The sequence below is a fragment of the Notamacropus eugenii genome, chromosome 6 (genome assembly GCF_028372415.1).
Source record: "Notamacropus eugenii isolate mMacEug1 chromosome 6, mMacEug1.pri_v2, whole genome shotgun sequence".
In the NCBI taxonomy this organism is placed as follows: Eukaryota; Metazoa; Chordata; class Mammalia; order Diprotodontia; family Macropodidae; genus Notamacropus; species Notamacropus eugenii.
In genome coordinates, this window is record NC_092877.1 from 53834455 (window position 1) to 53855784 (window position 21330).

Genomic DNA, 21330 nt, shown 5'->3' on the forward strand with positions numbered 1-21330 from the left:
TCTCTAGTCAATAGTGATTTAGGGCATTTTTTCACATGACTATAGATAGCTTTAATTTCTTCCTCTGAAAACTACCTGTTCATATCCTTTAACCATTTATCAGTTGGGGACAGCTTGTATTCTTCTAAATTTGGCTCAGTTTTCTATATATTTTAGAAATGAGGCCTTTATCACAGACACTAGTTGTAAAAATTCTTTCCCATTTTTCTATTTCCCTCCTAATATTGGTTGCATTGGCTTTGTTTGTGCAAAAACTTTTCAATTTAATGTAATCAAAGTTCTCCATTTTGCATTTCATAATGTACTCTCTTGTTTGGTCATAAATTCCTCCATTCTCCATAAGTCTAACAAATAAACTCTTCCTTGCTCCCCTAGTTTGTTTATAGTATCATCCTATATACCTAGATTATGTACTCATTTGGAATTTATTCTGGTATACAGTGTCAGGCATTGGTCTATGCCCAGTTTCCACCACACTGTTTTCCAATTTTCCCAGAAGTTTTTGTCAAACAGTGAGTTTTTATCCCAGAAGCTGGGATCCTTGAGTTTATCAAACATAGACTGATATAGTCAGTGACTACTATGTCTTGTATACCTAACCTATTCCACTCATCTACCCCTCTATTTCTTAGCTAGTACCAAGTAGTTTTGATTATTGCTGCTTTATAATACAATTTAAGATTTGGTATGGCTAAGCTACCTTTCCTGGCATTTCTTTTCATTAATTCCCATGATATTCCATCAGTCCTCTTAAAGGTTTAAAGCTTTTATTCTATATATTCAAACTGACCTTGGGTTTTGGTGTTATTTTTTTTCTAGCAGAAATTTCTTGGTATTTGTCAGTTCCCAGATCTTTGAGTTTAAGACTGCCAGTGATTAGAAGGGCTTTTTAACAAAGCTCCATGGAAAATATCTTTCTGAAGGAAAGAGGGCATGACCCAAGCCTGGATTGGAAATATTGAAAAGGATGCTTGGGCTGGATCAAAGCCAGGAGGCTAGACAGGGGATCGGAAAGGAGTACATGGCCATGGGCTAAAGCTGGGGAAATCAGTATGGAGCCAGTGAGAGCTTGCAATGAAAGAGAGCAGGAGGATCAGTGAAGTAGATGCCAGTGTGTTTCATGCAACTTCTCAGAATCAATTCAGTGACATTCCATTATTTTAGAGTGGCAATGCTAACCATGCCCCTTCCTTACTTACTCTGCTGTGTTGGCAATGCCAATGGACCTCAGGAGTTCATTAGAAATCCATAAAGTACTGGAACAATGTCAGTCATTTGGTAGCCTCTTTGAAATGCATTGTATTTTCTGTCTGTAATCTTAAGTAAATATCCATTAACAGTCAATGACTGTTATTACATTTCGACAGTACTGGCCTTTTGACACAAAATTACCTTTTATCCCATGATTGAATATGTATCTGTATTTATCATCTGGATGTTTTTCTGACATTCTGTTCATAGTGGAAGAAGGCAGACAAGGCAAATAATATCCCCACTGAACAGGTGAGGAAGCTAAGTGATAGAGCTTTAAGATTAGAACCTAAATTTCCTATTTTCTGGCCCAGGGCACTATGTTTCCAAAGGTTGATCTGAAGAATCTTACCAGTTTTATTTAAAATCTGTTTAATCCATAGCGGGGAAATGATGTATTTTCAGCACTGGCTAACTGGATCAGCCAAGACCCCCGCCAATAAATGTTCATTTCACACACTGGCTAGTTGTACTGATAAACCCTAGGCTTGGCAGTTCTGGAGGTTGAACTCTTCCTCTCCTCCCCTCCCCTTCCCTCCCCTCTTCTCCCTTCCCTTCCCCTTACCCGAGGGTATTCTACCCAAAGGAAGGTAAATTTTGATGACCAAAAACTACCCAGTTACCTTGGAGTTTACTGGCTAGATGTAGTTCTCAAAGAGGGAACCTTAAACCCAATTCACTCTGGAGCTCTTGGATTGGACAATAATAGATCCCTGTCCAAGCACCACTTAATGATTATCTTTTGGGCCCTCCAGGCTCAGAGTGAATGTAAATAGTAACTTTCTCTTTTGTCCAGCAACCCTGAGGGTCTTCCCCTCCCAGATTTTTTTCATTGTTGTTTGTTTTGTTTTTTTGATTAAAAAGGCCATCCTTGGACTCACTTCTTAAAGGGGCCTCTTCACTGAATGAGCCTTACCTCTCAAAATGAGACCCTGAAAAGACCTTAGCCTAAAAGGGCCAGGATCTCTCATTGCATTCTGGGCCATCTCTAGTTGTCCTGATTTTTATCTGGTCATTGGACCCGGATGGTGCTGGAGGAGACAGCCCTCCTTCACTCAAATCAGAGTCAGCTGCATATATCATATCATCATCTCCTTGATGTCATGGTCCTCTAAGGAAGGAAAGACAAACCACACACAACACATTCCCTAAGCCTGGGGCTTATTCCATAATCAGGTCTGTGAATTCACTAATCAGAAGGTCAGATCTCTAGCTGTCCAGCAGTCAAAATCCTCTGGGGGGAATTAGCCAAATGAGCCAACCAAAGCTGAAAATACCTAATTAGTATCCAGTCCAACTAACGTTGGATTGAAACAAGCTCTATTGAAAGCAGAATAAGATATTTTCTTTGTCAATAAGACTTCTGGTAAAATGTTAGAGATATTGGTTAATGGGAAGTCTACTGAGGAGGTTAGGGCTTGAGAAGTGTGTATTAATAGAGAGGGTCTCCTGGGGGAACACTACTGAAGTATATAGCTAATAGTGTTTGGATATTATCTTTCTACTGTGTGAGCTCAATGAAGGGAGGATGACTTTCATCTTCTCCTAACCTCTAATGCCCAACAGAGCTGCCTGCATTTGAAAAATGTTTAATATATGCCTGTCAAGTAAAGAAATGAAGGGAGGGAACATAGGAGGAAGGAAGGGATGAATAGAAGGAAGGAAGATGGAAATTCATGAGTCTAAATTATCCCTGAAATCCCTTCCAATTCTAACAGTCTATAATTTTGTATCAGTCAGTCAATAAGTAGTTATTAAGCACTTACTATATGCTAATCCAGGGGTGAGGAACCTGTGGCCTCAAGGCCACATGTGGCCCTCTAGGTCTTCAAGTGCAGCCCTTTGACTGAATCCAAAGGGCTCTTGAGGACGTAGAGGGCCACGTGTGGCCTTGAGGCCACAGGTTTCCCATGCCTATCTAAGCATTGTGCTATATGCTGAAGATACAATTATAAAGAATGAAATAATCCACACTCCTAAGAAACTTGCAGTCTGTCGTGGGAGACAACAGATACGTACATGTGAGCAGTATATATATATATGCACACACACACAGAATAAATATGAGATAAATATAGTGAAGTTAGAGAGGGCAGACACTATGTAGCCACCCTATATAATGAAACAGGTTTATGTTTTGAAAATGAATTAAAATTCTTTTGGAGAAGATTTGAAGGTTCAAAATCTTTCAAAATAAAATTTCTAACACATTTTAAAAGTCATATTTAAATTGCTTTTTTCCTTGTTCACTCTTGAAAAATAAGATTTGAAAGTTTTAACTAGCTGTACTTTTCTCCTTTGCCATTTAAAGGCTTTCTTCATACCATATGTCTGGCACGGTTCATTCGGCTGTTGATGTTTCCTCCTGGGGCTGCATGCAGAACGGCTGTTTGGCGTACTGGTGTGCTTTTTACTTTCTATGGAGCTGATTTGTTCATTTTGCTTCTCAGTCTCATAGCAGCAATTCTAGCACCCCAACCCTTACTCTGTGGGTTTGGAAGAGAGAATATATTTGTAACTTAGGGGATGGAGGCGGGTGGGGAGAGAACAGACTTTTCTAAAGCATGGTGAATCTCAAATCGGCTCCAGCGTTCAGTTTCTCACTGATCTCTCCATTACCCCACCCTTAGATGTGGCCACAGGGTTGGGCAATGATAAACCATCATCTTTTATTTAGGGAAAAAATATTTAGATCTCTATTCCTGTAAATAGCTTAAAGACGATAGTACACAAAATGATTTGAGTCTTGCTTTAGTCATGGAGTCACATCGTATTTAAGAGCCTAAGCTATGGGAAAATATTACAGACACTCCCTCCTCATATTAAAAATGCAAGCTCTGTGGATGCTTTCCTTTGGTGTTTTTATTATTATTATTATTATTATTATTACCATAGCCTGCTTTGATTGTAGCATTGTCTCCACTGGAGAGGAAAACATTCATTCATTTTCATGGGTATTTCTTGAGCACTATAGTCCATACAAAGATCTCTCTAAGTGGTAGCTTGCTCTGAAGGGACTGTAACCTATGAAAGGGCAGAACCTTTTTCTGTCTTTGTTTATAACTAAGAATTACAATATGTAATATCTACATACTATATAATATAATTAAAAATCATAATTATATTTAACATTAATGTTGGCAGTCATCCTTTCAGGTAGCTAGCATGAGAATTATCGCAAGCAATTCATAAATGAGAAAACTGAGGCCCAGAAAAGTTAAGTGCCATTTGCTCATGCTCACACAACTAGTAAGCATAAACTTAGGATTTAAACCCAAGTGACCCTACTCCATATCCAGCACTTTTCCTGTTGTTCTGCACGGCCTCTTCTTCACTGGATGCCTGCTTAGTCTGTAACAACAGCAGTCACCATTAACACTTATGTAGCACTTCAAGTTGCAAAAGCACATTGCATGAATTAACTCATTAGATCCTTGCTTAGGGAGGTAGGCATTTTTGTTGTTGTTGTTCCTTGTCATTTTTTTCAGTTGTGTCTGTGTCTTTGTGACCCCTTTTGGGGTTTTCTTGGCAAAGATGCTGGAGTAGATTGCCACTTCCTTCTGCAACTCATTTTACAGATGAGAAAACTGAGGCAAAACAGGGTTAAAAGTGAGTTGCCCAGGGTCACACAGCTAGTAAGTGTCTGAGGCTATATATGACCTGGTAAAGATGAGTCTTTCTGACTCCAGGGCCAGCACTCTATCCACTAAGCCACCTAGCTGCCCTCAGGGATTATTATCTCCATTTAAAGATGAGAAAACTGAGGGTGAGAGAGGTTAAGTGATTTGTCCAGGACCACAGGACTAGTGAGCATCTGAGGCAGGAGTCCAGCTCAGGTCTTCCACATTGCAAGTCCAGTGATCTATAGACAACTCTATGCTGTGATTAGCAAAATATATAGAGCCCCTTTGATAACCTTAGGGTTGTAGTTGAGAATTTAAAATGTTATGCTCAGCGTTCATCCTAAGCAAAGAACCCTATGTATTAGTGATTGGGCAAGGCATATTTTTGGATCATTGATCATGTCCCTGCTTAACATTCATCTCACCCACTAAAGAGAAATCAACAGTTCTCAGTTTAGAGATGTGACCCAGTTTGCAGAAAAGCAGTAAAAACTGAAGATTTCAAATTTGTCCAAAATTTAGATTTCCCAAAGATATGAATTATTCATGATCTTTAGTAAGAATATCTGTGGATTAGTAATTAGTCATTTGGATAAGATAAATTGAATGCAAGAATATATTTATTAAAATACCTGGAGCTTGTCCAGTAGTTGCTTCAAATAAGAATAGAAAAAAGCTTTGGTGGTGCCTCCCCCCCAAAAGAAAAGCCCAACACATGTAGAAAACATTTGTTATTTCTAGACAAATTTCTAAGAGTTAGGATGCATAGCATGAGAGAGTAGAAAGAGTACCTGAAGCCTGGATATTTGAGTTTAGACTCTTCTTGACTATATGATTACAAGCAAGTCACTCCCTTGGCCTCAGTTTATCCCTTTGTAAAATACCAATATAAGATAGCAGTATCTTTCTCATAGGGTTGACATAAGGAAAATGCTTAAAAACAACCTAGCTAGCTCTGAGGATATCTGAGCTATTACTATCAAGTTCAGTTTCTTGCACAGTATCAGAATAGGTAAGGCAAAAGATCTTTTTAGGTTTCCCAGAAGACTGAAAAAATGCCTTATTATCATGTGTGTGTGTGTGTGTGTGTGTGTGTGTATGTGTGTGTGTGTGTAAAAATATAATTATGTATTTTAAAAGTCCCTCTTTTATAATAATCTAGCCTGGATATCAAAGCCTTTTTACTTAGGGAGAAATTCTTGTTCCATCATAAGGAAGCAATCACAAAGAGATTTGGGAAGTGGCCCATTCATCATCAGACATTATACTAGCAAGTCAACCAGAAAAGACTTATTGGTAGTGAGCTTGGTGCTTATCTGTCTAGTATTCCAACTCTATAGACAGCAAAAAAAAAAAAAAAAAAAAAAAAAAAAAAAAACCCTAGGCAACAAGAGGAACAGAAATATTCCGGACTTTTATCTAACTCTCATGGACTTAAAGGAGAAAGGGATTCTGTCTTACCTGTCATTCTATTGGATTCCCTTTAGTCTTGGTTGGGAAGCTAGGACACTTTATTTTACATTGGTTTTGGATCTTTGGGAAGCTGATAATTAGAGTTTATGTTTTTCTTTGTTTTTCAATAAAGAAACAGTTCCTGGGACCAAATTAAATCATTATTGATCTGTTTTATTTAGTTTTTAAAATATCAAATATCCTGGTTTCTCCTGTAGTTTCAGCTATAAGTAAATATTCATTCCAAAGTACATATTGGGAACCTACCATGTAGGTTCTTTGACACACAAAAAACCAAAAACACGATATGGTTTCTTCCCTAAAAGGGCCTGTGATCTTGTCACCTATGAAACAGAGAACATTTAAGTGCTAAAATAGAGGATACTAATTACAAGTGCTATGAGGAGCGTGAGCTGGAATAGTCAAAAGGAAATTTCATGAAGCTGGTGAGATTGGAGGTAGCCTTGAAGGATGGGTAGACTTTGAATAATGGGAAGGGAAAGAGAAGACAGATCATTCCAGACAAGGGAAAGGACATGAACAAAAACAAAAGATGGGAGCTAGTACGTAAATTAGTATTTCCTGAAGATAAGCCCAGTTCCTTCAAGGGTGGATATTATGGAACAGTGGGAAGCAAGGTTAACGAGACAGAAGCAGCCAGATCATAGAAGGCCTTGTAAGACAATTAGTGGAATTCAGACTTGATTCAGTAGACAATAGGAAGCCATTGTTGGTATTTGATAAGGGGAAATGACTTGATAAAAGAAAATGCTGTAGGAAGATTTCATTGTTCTGTAAAATTTGTTTGTTTATTCATCCAACAGATATTTATGAAGCATTTACTATCTGCTGAGAGTGGCTGGGGGAAGGGAAAGATAAAAAACTTAGATGACATAGTCCCTACCTTTATGGAGCTTACGGTGAAAAGGGGCACATGTGTGGCCACACACACACACAAGCACACACAAAACTGTAGTATTCTGGATTACATGTACATTAGATATTTGCAGAGTACTCCATGAGATCTGAAAGAAGAGGTCAGTACTGACCAGGGGATAGGAGAAGAGTTCATGAAGAAGGTCATTTTAATTGGACTTTCAAGCATGGGTAGGAATTCAAAAGGTGTGTTTGTCCTTCGTTGCCAAACAAGACCATGCCATCAGAGAAATGATGACATGACTTGCACTTCACTTTGTTTTGAGTGAGGGAGGGCTGTGCAGGTCACCAGCCTCTCTTCCTCTCCAGAGCCATCTGAATCCAGTGACCAGATATTCATCAGGATGACTGGAGATGACCCAGGATGAGGCAATTGGGGTTAAGTGACTTGCCCAAGGTCACATAGCTAGTGAGTGTCTGAGGTGAGATTTGAACTCAGGCCCTCCTGACTCCTGCACTGGTGCTTTATCCACTGCATCCACATCTAGCTATCCCATGAATTCAAAAGGTAAAGAAGGGCAAGAAAGACATTCCAGGTATAGGAACATGAAGAGGGCATTAACAAGAAGCAGGGAGATGGCCTAGGAGGCTATTGTGGAAATTTAGGGTAATCTTATACAGTGAGGCCCTGGACTAGGGTGGAAGCAGGGGAAATGTAAAGAAAGAAACAAATCTGAGACATTCTTTGAAAAAAACAAAGGACCAAATCTGGTAGTAGCTTGGTACAGAGAGTGAAAGAGAAGAAGGAATCAAGATTTGGAGAGAGAGAATATTAGCGCCATTTAACACAGTTAGGATTTGGAAAAGAGTGGTTAGCTGGAAGGAGAGAAGACAAATGATGAATTCAGGTGAATTTGAAGAGATAGCCGGACACCTAAGGAGAGATTCACATGTACAAAGAGTGAATTAGACTGACATGTAGCTCTGAGTTCAAGGCCAGAGATGTAAATTTGGGGGTCACCTTATAGATGTGAATTAAAAATAAAAGAGCAGAGTGTCAAAGACAGAACTTTTGGGGAAAAACCATAGTTGGGTCAAGGGAGGATGAGATAAGCAAGAGCAACAACAATGGAAGCAGGAAAAAAATAGCCAGAGAGTTAAGAGAACCATAAAAGTACAAGGTCGCAGAAATCAAAGGAGTATAGAGATTCAAGACGATGTTCAAAAAAGAGTGATAGTTATGGACTTGAGGTCAAATAGCTAAGAAAACAACATTTTGGGGTAAGATTGGTAAATTTTTACATTCTTGGATCTCTTGGACTTTAAGATTTCCCAATATTCTACCTTGAGTTATGCAAAGGAACCAATCGGAGAAGATGTCATTGTAGTTAACACATATTTTCTAATAAAGATTTTCTCTTGGTGTGATATTACCTCATAAGGTAAGTTTCATCCTAATGTTGCGGGGGGGAATCATGCAGAGAACATATCACCATAGACTCAAAGGTGGAAGAGAGGCCAAAGGTCATATAATCCAACTCCCATATTTTATAAATGAGAAAAATGAGGTTAAGTAGCTTGTCCGAGGTCACACAAAATTGGAGATTATAGATCCTGTGGGTTGGGGCGCAAAAAGGACGTACACACTACATGAATATCAAGTTGCCTCAGTGTGAGGAATGAAGGCATGCACATTCTAATAAATATCCAGCAGTGAATGAAGAAAAATGAGTTTCTACCTTACTCTGATTATATGGAGAAGCCTCCAGGGAGAGACTTGAGACATCTCTCAGAGGTTAATAAAATGCAAAATGCTTTGGGTAGGTTGTAGCAAGATTTTGAAATTATACTCAGCTTTTTGAATAAATGTATTCCTTTATTTGGCTGTCAGTCTTTAATCACATTTACACATAGAATAATGCAAATGTCCAATTAATATTTAAGGTTCACAAAAATGTTTTCATCACAACCCTGAGAGGTAAGTACAGTAGTACAAGCACCTCTTTTTTAGATTAATAGATGGGTTTGTTGAGGTTAAATGAATCATGTTCACAGTCACGCAGTAAATGTTAAAACCATACGATCAGGGACAATCACTTATGTAGACTTTTATTATTTCAGCTTTTAGAATTTTGATATACTTTTATTGTCTAGTCGGTTAGTCATGTCCAATTCCTCATGACCCCATTTGGGATTTTCTTGGCAAAGGTACTGGAGTGGTTTGCCATTTCCTTCTGCAGCTCATTTTATAGATGAGGAAACTGAGGCAAACAGGGTTTTCAGTGACTTGCCCAAGGTCACGCAGCTAGTGTCTGAGGCCGAATTTGAAGTCAGGTCCTTCTGACTCTAGGACTGGAGCTCTAGCCACTGAGCCACAGTTACTCTGTATACTTTTGGTCAGTATCATAGAGTCTCATAGAGGAAGGGAATCTTACAGATCAATGATTCCAATCTCTTCTATCCCATGTAAGAATCCACTCATCAACATTCTTGAGAGGTAGTCATCCAACCTTTGTTTGAACACTTCCAGTGATGGAGAATTCAGTATATCCCAAGGCTCTTTGTTCCATTTTGGAGGCAGTTGTAATAAATTAGAAAGTCCTTCCTTTTATGGAATTGAAAACTGCGTCTCTATAACTGAAACCCATTCATCCTTGTTATGCTGCCTAAAAGGACAGGACACACAAGATAAGTCTATTCCTTTCCCTTAATAATAGTCTTTTAAATACTTAGCAATTGTAAATTATACACATTACTGTCAAAATTGTCCTGCTTGTCTGTATTTCCTTCTGAACTTTCTTGTAGACTCTTACATTAATTTTCTAAATGGTTCATTGGCCTTTTTTTGGCATCACTCTTGCCAACCATCTTTATTCTCCTCAGCCTCTACCCTCCCCAATTAAAACAGAAAGAGAAATTAAAAATTGCTTGTAACAAATAAAATCAAGCAAATTGAATTACACAGTGACCATGTCTATAAATGTATGTCACTTTTTATACTTTGAGTCTGTCATCTCTTTGTCAGGAGGTGGGTAACTCAGTTCTTTGTAGGTTTTCTGGTTCGTGTACTCTTGGCTGATTTTTTTGTCCAGTTCTAGAATAAGAAAAAAAAAATCATTGTAGTTTCTTTTTTGAATTTGTTGATCATTATTTAGTCTCGTGGGAATTTCAGGTTTTGCTAAAGCAGGTTTGTGAGATCTACTAGGCATGCCATCGTTTAGGCGTCCATCTTGACTGGGAATCCCAAGTCTTTTCTAAGTGAAACATTCCTAATTCTTTCAACTGTTTATTATTTGATGTGTCAGTGTATTATAGTAGGAAGAACTCTGGATTTGGAGTCAAGAGTCCTAAATTCAAATTCTGGCTTTATTTTTTTATTAACTGAATGACCTTGGGCAGTTTCTCTAATTCTTAAATCCTTTTCTGTAAACTGGGGATAATAATTCCTGCCCTTCCTATCACATAGGGTAGTTGTAAGGATCATAAAAATTTAAAGTTGTAAGGAATCTTCCAACCCATAGCTGAATCCCTTTTACAGCAAAAGCTTTCCAACTTCCACCTGAAGACCTCCAGTGATGGGGAATCCACTAACTCCCAAGGCAGCTTGTTCTTTTGAATAGCCCAAGTTGTAGTGAAGTGGTTTTTTTTTCTTTTTTTTTAATTATTGAGTCAAGGTCAGCTCTTCTTTAGCTATCATTCATTGTTCCTCATTCTAGGACCAAGAAGAACAAAGATTAACTTTTCTTCTACAGGGTAACCCTTCAGACCTTAAAAACAGCTATAATCCCACCTACCCCCAACCTTACCCCTACCCCAGGCTATAGTCCCCTAACCATCCTGGTCACATTCTAGTTTATCAATGTTATTCTTAAAATGTGCATCCAGAATTGAACATAATGCCCCAGATATCACCTGACCTGGGCTGAGTGCAGAGAAGCTATCAGTGTCTTCATTTCTCTATAGATACAACCTATAATCACATGACTCTTTTTCCCTGCCACATCATAATGTTGATTATTCATATGAAGCTTGCTGTCCACTGAAATTCTCAGAGTTTTTTCACACTAACCCATTCTCTATCTGTGCTCACCTTGTGATGTACTTGGACAGTGAGTGTTTTTAAACCAAGGTCTAGGAATTCACAATCATTCTTCATTAAAATTCATCTGATCAGATCTCTATTGGGATCTTTTTAGATTCATACTCTATTATCTCAACATTGTAGCTATCTCTCCCAGCCTGGCATCATCAGCAAATATGATCAGGATACCAGATCAGACTTTCTCCAAGTCATTGATAAAAATATCAAATAGCAGAAGACCACTGCTGTGGCACTCTGCCAGAGACTCTCTCTGATTAGGCATTAATTCATTAATGGTGACTCTGGCTCTAGTCATACTACTAGCTCTGAATCCATCTAACTCTATGACTATCTAGCTTATATTGCATCATCTTTTCTAGCTTATATTTCATCATCTTTTCTTCAAGGATGACATGAAAAACTTAGTCGAATGCTTTGCAGAAATCCATGTACCCGTTCCCTTGACCTACTAGCCTAGTACCTGTCCAAAAAAAAAAAAAGGAAATGAAGGTAGTAAAACAACCTGTTTTAGATGAAGTCATCTTTTTAGTCATGCTTTCAATAATTTCATCAGGAATTAAAATTAAGTTCACAAAATCCCAGAATGCCAAAAGGGACCTGCAGGGGACTTCACAGAACATCTAATCCAACTTATACCTGACCAAGAATCCTTTCATCATTCCCAGCAAGTTGTCATTTCTCCAACCTTTGCTTCAAGATCCCCAAAGATGGGTGTTTACCCCCCACTCCCCAAAGATAGCCCATTCTACTTTTGAACTGGTTTTATTGAAATTCAAATAATGGAATTTTTCTCTTTAGCAGCAAAACATTTTATACATAAAGATGATTGTTCCTAGTCCCACACTACTAATGCATTTCAGTTTAAAAACATCACACTTATTAAATGCCTATTATGTGCAAGGCACTGTGGGAAAAAGAGGCGAAAAATGAAATAGATCCTGCCCTGAAGGAGCTCACTGCTGAGGGAAGTTGCACAATTAGACTTCCTGGGTTCACTGCCAATTCCTGCGATCTACCCTCCGCTGGGATCTCACTGTTGTACAGAAGTCTTTTTATTTCTAATTAACTGATTCTGTTCCATGTTTCCTTTTCCCTTCCTGCTCCTCTTTTGTTCAGCCTCCTTCTGTTTCTGAAAAGGACCTCTCCATCTATTTTATTGAGAAAATTAAGGCCATTTCTCTTGAGTTCCCTTATCTCCTCTACCCCACACCTTGAAACCTTGCGACATGTTCATCTGTACTGTGTTCACTTTGACTTTAAGGTGGCCCTTTTTGTTTGGACCAAATCCTTGTACCCTTGATTCCATCTGCATTACTCATCCCACCATTCATATTCATCATTCTCTCTCTCTCTCTCTCTCTCTCTCTCTCTCTCTCTCTCTCTCTCTCTCTCTCTCTCTTTCTCTCTCTTTCCCCCCTCTCTCCTTTTCTCTCTCTTCTCTCCATCCTTCTCTCTCTCTCCCTCTCTCTCTCGCTCTCTCTCTTTCCCTCTATCTCTCCTGTTCTCTCTCTTCTCTCCATCCTTCTCTCTATCTCCTCTTTCTCTCTCTCTCTCTCCCCTCTCCATTGTCTATAAATGTCAAATTGCCTCTCATTCTTACTTCACTTTACCTACCTATCCCCTGAAACCACTATCCTATGCCTCTCCTCCCTTTCCCTATCAAACTCCTAGAAATAATCCTCTACAGTCACTGCCTCCATGATTCCTCACTACCCACTCACTTCTCAACACTTTGCAATCTGGATTTCAACCCCATCACAACTGAAATTGCTTCCTCAAAGGTTGCAAATGATGTCTGACTTCATCTTCCTTGACCTCTGAAGCTTTCTGTGCTGTCAATCACCCCTCCTCTTAGATGGGAGGAAAATAACATGATAAAAAGAAGGTAGGCCTGCTAAATTCCTATTTTCCATCTTTTTTTTCTGCCCAAGAGAATAATCTCTGGCCATAACAACAGAGGAAAAATGGCTAATAAAAAGCTGATGTCCAAGATAAATAAGGAGATAGGAAGGGGCAACTAGGTAATATAGTGAATAGAGCATGAGCCCTGGAGTCAGAAGGACCTGAATTCAAATCCAACCTCAGACATTTGACATTTACTGTGCAACGTTGGGCAAGTCACTTAACCCCAATTGCCTTGCCTTCCCAACTTCCAAAAAAAAAAGAGATACAAAGAGAGCACTTAACTGCCTTTGATGAGTTCATGTCACCAGGTTCAGACACCCTATGTATTTGGTACTGAAAGAACTGTGAGATGTGATTGCTGAACAGAGATCAATAATCTCTGAAAAATCATGGAGATGGGGAGAGGTAAATAATGGGAGGAGGGGAAATGTCTTGATTTAAAAAAAAGGAGAATGATATCTATAAATTGTAAACCAATCAACTTGACTGTGATTCCTGGCAAAACTCCAGAATGTATTATTTAGGAGATAATTAGCAAACATCCTTTTGTACAAAGCAACAGTAATCAATGAGACTGCGCAACTTCAAGAATAGGTTATTACAAACTAATCACATTTCTTTCTTTTTTTTAATAGGGTTACCAGTCAGGTAGATGAGGAGATACTGTAAATATTATTTGCCTAGATTTTAGCAAGCATTTGGAAAAAATTTCTCATGCTATTCTTGTGGAAAATAGAGGTGTAGTGGAAAATAGAGGTGTAGTGGAAAATAGAGGTGTAGAAATGTGGACCAGATAATAGTATCCCAGGTGGTAGGTAAATTTGGAATTGGTTGAATGACCAGATTGAAGGAGTAGTGGTTCTGTGTTAACCCAGAAGAATATCTCTAGTGGAATGTCCCAAGAATCTGTGCTTGATCTCGTGTTAACATTTTTTTCAAAACTTAAATGGCATACTTGCCACATTTGTGATAACACAAAACTGGAAGGCATAGCTTATATACCAGGGACAGAATCAGAGTCCAAAAAGACCTTAAACATTGGTCAGTTCTTATAAGTTGATGTTTAATAGAGATACATGTCAAGTCACATGCTAGTTCCGCAGCTTCACTGGACAGCAATTCATTGGGAAAGGACACGGTGGGCATCAAAGCTCATTACTGTCAGTATGTGATATGGCAGCCAAGAAAAAAAAAGTATGATTTTAGACTTCATTGGCTCCCTTTCCTTCTAGGATGAAATAAATTCTTCCATCAGTCATTTAAAGTCCTAACAATCTGACTGCAGTCAGACATTTCCTATTATTCCCCCTCAAGAATTCTAGGTTCCAGCATGCCTATTGTTTCCTATCCATGGTATTCCACTTCCTGTCTCCATGCTTTTGCAAAGACTGGCCACTATTCCCAAAATGTTCTCCCTACTCACGCCTACATTTTAAAATCCCTAACTCCATTCAAGACTCAGGTCAGGTGCCACCCCTGCAAGGGGTCTTTCTTCACCTTCCCATTTCTTAGAATTGTTCCACTCAAATTACTATTTACCCTATCTTTCTATCTATCTGTCTGTCTGTCTGTCTGTCTTTCTATTGTCTATCTTATCTATCATCTATCTAGTAATTGTAAGCATAACATAAAATAAAGTAATGAATGAAGTAATTTCTTTAGATGTAAATAAAGTAAATTCTTTTATATATAAAGTTTGGGAGTATATATATATACACACACACATATATATGTATGTACATACATGAACATATGCACCTACATGTACACATACTCACAAATTTGTATTTACTTACCCGCATACCAACTGTTTCTCCATAGGGACTCATTTTTGAGGACAGTTTTCACTTTTGCTTGTATATCCTTAGTTCCTAGAGCATTACCTAGAACATAGAAGGCATTTAATAAATGTACATCAAATTGAATTGATGAGGCTGCATTAAAATAGTATCCAGCCAATCCACAAACATCTGTTAAGTGCTGACTGTGCAAGAAACGTAAAAAAACATAGACCCTTTTCCCACAGAGCTCACATTGTAATAGGAGAGACAAGCTTGCAAACATCCATCTATTTATCTACACACATATGTGTGTGTATACATATACATACACACATAGACATATATAGTTGTTTGCGTATTTGTCTCTCTTATTACAACATGAGCTCCATGGGGGAATGGACCATGGGAAACAGCCAGTGAAAATGCTTGGAATTGGGAGATGAAGTGACCCATTCAAGGAGCATCCATCCACAAGGCAAGTTTGGTGGTACTATAGAGGAGTCATTTATAATGAGACTGGAAAAGTAGGTTAGTAGAGTGGGAGGGCAGTAACCCCACAGTCCTCTGCCCAGGCTCGAGTTATGACCACATCTGAAGAATTGTGCTCAATACTCCCACAGTTCAGGTAGAACTTTGATAAGCTGGAATTCATTCAGAACAGAGCAACCAGGCTGTAAAAGGGACTTGTGACCATGTCATATGAGGCTCCATTGAAGGATCTGGGGATGGTTAGCCTGAAAGAGAAGATTTAAGGGTGGTGTTATATCACATGATAGTTGTCTCCAAGTATTGAATGAATGTCATTTGGAAGAGGTGTGAATGAATGACTATAAAGAAATACAAGCCTTTGCATTTACTTGCCTTTAAAGAGTTTATAAACAATAAATATATGTGAAACCATATATAATGATAAATATGATTAATTGTAATACTGAGACTTTGCCTCCCATTTTGGTCTCCGTGGCTATAAAAAAAACAAACCTAGTTCGTAGAACCCTTTCCTACATTTAGCCTTGGTAGTAAGACAGCCCACTTCTATCCCTCCTCTGTACCAAACAATCCCAATTTCTTTCATCTTTTTTTATAGTCTTCTCTCTCTGCCCCTCCCTCCACAGGGTCATTAGTCCCTCCCTGCCAAAGGAATCCTCCCAAAGCACAGCCAGCCTATGTCACCCTCTTCTACAATTCTGTTATTGCCAATGAAGCCCAGACTCAGTAGACTGACATTCAAGGCCCCCGATGAACCTCTTTAGTGATATCTTTCACTGTTCTCCATATTGTGTCTTACTGGATGACTGAACACGTGCTATCCTTTTCTACCTTTGCTCATCCTGCTCCCCTAATTTGGAATGCCCTTTTCTGTTGGGCATTCTCTTCTCCTGTCAAAAATCCTATCCATCCTTTAAGGTCAATTTAAAATCCATCTCCTCCACAAAGTTCCTGGATCGTCTTTAGACAGAATCAATACTAAAAACAGTTGACATTTATCAAGCACTTTCCACTTTCCACAATACACATGCAGTGTATTTTCCATTGAGTGATACTTTTTAAAATGACTTTCACAGCCTATAGCTTGTCTAAATGGGAGTAGCCAAGAAGGTGAGGAAACTAGAAGCCATTTGAAATAAAGATCTTTTGAAGGAACCAGAGGTGTTTTCTCCAAAGAAAAGGTTTAGGGCAAGGGAGGGAGGGTTGGTATGTAATAGATGTCTTCACATTTCCCACGTATCTGCTCCTTCTGTTATCTCTGCCACCCCCGCCCCCAATTTGTCAGCTCCAGTTCTCCTTTATGTTCTGTCTTTCCTAGTAGAACTTAAGCTGCTTGAGGGCAATCCATCTAATTTGCCTGGGTGGGTTGTTTTATTTACTGTCAGACCCTTAGCTCAGTGCTTGGAACATAATGAGAGCGTAATAAATAATCACTCATTTTTAGGGAGACCATTGTGCAGGTGGTTATAATAAACTAGAAAAGCAATGAAGAGAACCTGAACTAGGAACACAAGATGAAATTCTTGTTTTCTGACTTATTTTTATCTCCCCAAATTATCTCCTCTTCTCTTCTTGACTCCCATCCCCCCTTTCATCCCGCATATTCATTTAACAAATACTTAATTTCCACTATGTACAAAGTCTCTTTAGTGTGAGAGACCTTTATAAAATTCATGCATGGGGCCAATTTTTAAAATCTGTGGCTTTTTTTTTAACCCAACAATCATTTACCAAGCTCCTACTACGAGCACCCAACAAACATTTATTAATCCCCTACTATGTACCAAAGCCCTGAGAATACAAAGATAAAATGAAAATAGTCTGTATACTCAACAAGCATTCTATGGGAATGACTGTTTTTGAAGGAATCTTAGATCCTATTGTGTCAGATCCAGAAGGGACTTGGATCAAATAATCTCAGAATCAAAAGAAATCTAAGACCTTGAATGTTAGAGCTCGAATGGACCTCAGGAGAGTATTCAGACACAATTCTTAGGAGTGTTATGTCCTTTCTAGCTCTAAACCCATCAGCCTGAATTTGTGCAGTGTCAGTGCCATAGTAAAACCCTAGCATATTCCTCTGTGAGGGCTATGTTCAGCAGAGAATTATTTTCTTGACAAATCCTGTGTTTTCCCAGTACCAGTATAGACTTGCATCTCCTGAGGAAGTAATGGGATTATAACTTGTGATTCAATTACAGTGCTTTATGCCTTTGTTTCACTTCAAGACTTGGCCTGTTCTGGAGGCTTCTTGACTAGAAAACCCTCGTTATATACCATAATATTATTAATATTAATAACCTATGTTTTAAGGCACTTTAATCTTTCCAATCTCATTTGATCCTCACAGGGACCCTAAGAAGTTGGTAGCCCAAGTGTTATTATCATTTTGTAAATAAGGAAACTGAAGCCCAGAGAGAAGAAAAGCCATGCTTCTGTCTTTCCACCCCTCTCCTAGTCTCCTCCTGACTCCTCATGTTTATTTTGACCCTTGGTCCCTCATTCGAGCCCTGTCATCCCAGTTTAGTTTGAGCTTTGCATCCATTTTTTCACGGTCTTGACCCTATGGCTATCTACTGCCATAAAGCTCTGATGTCCCCTCTTAATTCTTTGTCCTTTTGTCCTACCCTGCTAATTTCTGTTCCTCCCCCAAACCCACCATACACATTTTCTGGACCTAATCTCAAGAGGCCAGGAATTGATTCAGATCAAGATCAGAAGTTCTTAGACTTTTTTAGTCTCAGGACCCTTTCATGCTCTTGAAAATTATTGAGTCTGCTGAGACCTTTTTGTTTGTATGGGAAGAATATCTGTGTGTGTGTGTGTATGTATGTATGTATATATATATGTACACATGCACACACATATATATATACATCAGGGGTGTGTGTTCATCCTTTGTTGCCAAAGAAGACCATGCCATCAGAGAAATAATGACATGACTTGCACTTGACTTTCTTCTGAGTGAGGGAGGGCTGTGCAGGTCACCAGCCTCACTTCTCCTCCAGAGCCATCTGAATCCAGTGACCAGATATTCATCAGGATGACTGGAGATGACCCAGGATGAGGCAGTTGGGGTTAAGTGACTTGCCCAAGGTCACACAGCTAGTAAGTGCCAAGTGTCTGAGGTGGCATTTGAACTCAGGTCCTCCTGACTCCTGAACTGGTGCTCTACCCACTGTACCACCTAGCTGCCCCATATATATATATACATATATATATACACATATATATACATAGAGAAAGAGAAACAGAGAGATTATTAATATAGGTATTAGAAATTAAAATGTCTTAGTATTATTATGAAAACAATTTTGACCTCAAAGATCCCATGAAGAAAAGGTCTCAGGGACTCCCAGGGGTCCCTGTTGAGAACTACCCTGCCTGGGCAATCATACATTGCATTGACTAAATCTATAAATTCATGCTAGCTGACCTTGCTAGGGACCTATACCTCTGCACAACTAATTCCTTTTAACCCCAAATTGACTCTTCCAAACTTTGTTATCTCTTCTTACTTGCCAAGTTCCATCCACAAGCCCCCCTCTGTCTCTCAGCAGACGACCTCACTTCCTACCTTATTAAGAAGATTCCAGACATCAGCCAGGAGTTCCTTCATCTGCCCTCTTTCACAAGGAGCCAATGAACATTTTTGAAAGGTAAGGGAACGTGGTTAGATTTAGGCCTTAGGAAGACTTTTGGAAGCTGAATGGAACATGGATCAGAGAAGAGAGAGACTAGAAAGAGGAAGAGTAATTCAGATGCTCTTACAGTACACCCAAGTGAGAGGTGACAAAGATCTGTAGCAGAGCAGTGGCCCTCTGAGTGGAAAAAGTAAAAACCAGATTTGCAAAGCACTGTACATATAGCATCTGACCTGATCCTTGCAACCACCCTGTGAGGGTAGGTGCCATTGTTATCCTTATTTTGCAGACAAGAAAACAGAAGTTAACAGAGCTTAACTGATTTGCCTGGGTAACAGTGGTGTCTGAGATAGGATTCAGACCCAATCCTGTTTGACTCCAAATCTTGTGCTGTATCTTCTGTACCCTCTAAAAGAGCAAGATTCAAGAGCTGTTGGGGTGTGTGTGTGCGTGTGTGTGTGTGTGTGTGTGTGTGTGTGTGTGTGTGTGTGTGTGTGTTAGAATTGATAAGATTTACCAACTGGCTGCTTGCTAGATGGGCACAGTAGATAGAGTGCTGAAGTTAAAATCAAGAAGACCTTCATTCAAAGGCTGCTTCAGATGCTCACTACCTTTGTGACCTGAGCATATCAATTAGCATCTTTTAGCCTCAGTTTCTTCATCTGTAAAATGAGGACTAATAATACCTCACAGGAGAATCAAATAAGATAGCCTTGAAAAAGTACTGTACAATCCTTAAAGTGCTTTGTATGTGCTTACTATTATTATGGTTTTTATACTTTTCTATACTTAATTATTTTTATAGGATTGGAAGGGAGAGAGAAATGTCAAGAATGAATTCAAGCTTGAGAATTTGTTGCCTGGTAAACCAAAATAGGAACAAAAAACAAAACAAGGAGTCAAGAAAAAAATTTAAATATGAAAAACCATTAAGTGCATGAGGATGGTATGTTGGTTTATCAGAGACAGGGAACCAGCAACCTTGAGACCACATGTGGCCTTCAAGGTCCTCGGGTGTGGCCTTTTGACTGAATCCAAGTTTTACAGAACAAATCCTTTTATTAAGAGGATTTGTTCTGTGAAGTTTGGATTCAGCCAGTCACACTTGAGGACCTAGAGGACCACATGTAGTATTGAGGCTGAAGGTTCCCTACCCTTGGTTTAGTGGGAACCATGAAGAATTCCATTTTGGACATAATTAGTGTCAGATACTAATAAGATGCCCAAGTAGATCCTGATCATTTGGCCCTTGTGATCATCTGCTCTCCAAATCTCTGCAGGTCAGCTTGCTACTGTTAGAGCCTGGAGTGTATTATAATTAGAGATGTGCTAGTAAATGTTTAACAACCAGTTTTCTAGGAGAAAAAAATGTACGCAGGATGCACTTTTAGATTTAACCTTTATTATTGACATTTTCTCCACCATTTTCTTAAGTCAGGATAATCAATAGTAAATCAAGACCTAATTTGTGGTCTTTGTCAAAGCAAATTCTCACATTTGAAAATATAACAGTTAGCTCCCTAGGACCTATATAAGCTAGAGAGTATCATTCCAAATTTTAATGCTTTTTTTTTTATTAAGGATATTATTTGCCTAGAATTGTAGAGTCGGAAGGGATCCCATCAGCCATCTAAGTCAGCCTCATATCTGAAAAGGAATTCCTATTTCAGCACATCAAAAAGTGGCCGTTCTTTCTTTGCTTGAAGACTGCCAGTGAAAGAAATCCTCCAATTTCCTGACACATCCCATTCTGCTCTTGGGTATCTCTATTTGGGAGGAAGCTTTTTCTTAAGGTCAAGCCTAAATTTACCCTTTTGTCACTTCTACCTAATTTCCTAGTTACGCTTTGGCTTGGAGCAGTAAGTTTCAAAAAACATATTTTTAAAAATGTGTGGGAGTATAGTAGGAGTCCAGAAACTTGTCCAGAGTCTTCTGTTGACTCTGGTGCTGCCCTTTTTATCGGGTTCAGTTTCTTTATTTGGAAAATGCAGGATTTGAGCTGAGGGGCCTTTAAGGTCCTTTCCAGTTTTCTATTTCCACATCCTTTGCTTTAAGGATCCTTCCAGCTTTTGCATTCTATGTTCCATCTTTCAGCAAATATTTATTAAATGGAGGCAGCTTGAAGCAATGAAAAGTATGTTAGATTAGGAATCAGAGAAGTTACTTAGGTTTGAATCCCAGCTCAACCACCTGCTGTATGTGGGACC

The 21330-nt window shown here is 38.9% G+C and overlaps 1 protein-coding gene across 7 annotated transcripts in view; it reads left to right on the forward strand.

The window, feature by feature from the left end:
- The window catches only part of RGS12 (regulator of G protein signaling 12), a 263351-nt gene that overhangs the window by 211688 nt on the left and 30333 nt on the right, over positions 1 to 21330 (forward strand). The window contains exon 18 of one of the 7 annotated variants that reach the window (XM_072620077.1): positions 19040 to 19138. The exons of 5 other annotated variants lie outside the window; for them this stretch is intronic. In XM_072620077.1, coding sequence (XP_072476178.1) covers positions 19040 to 19125 — 86 coding nt within the window. In that variant the 3' untranslated portion in view covers positions 19126 to 19138. Of the gene's footprint in view, positions 1 to 3562; positions 6255 to 19039; positions 19139 to 21330 lie in introns of those variants that run through there. One more of the 7 variants, XM_072620076.1, reaches the window with a different exon arrangement.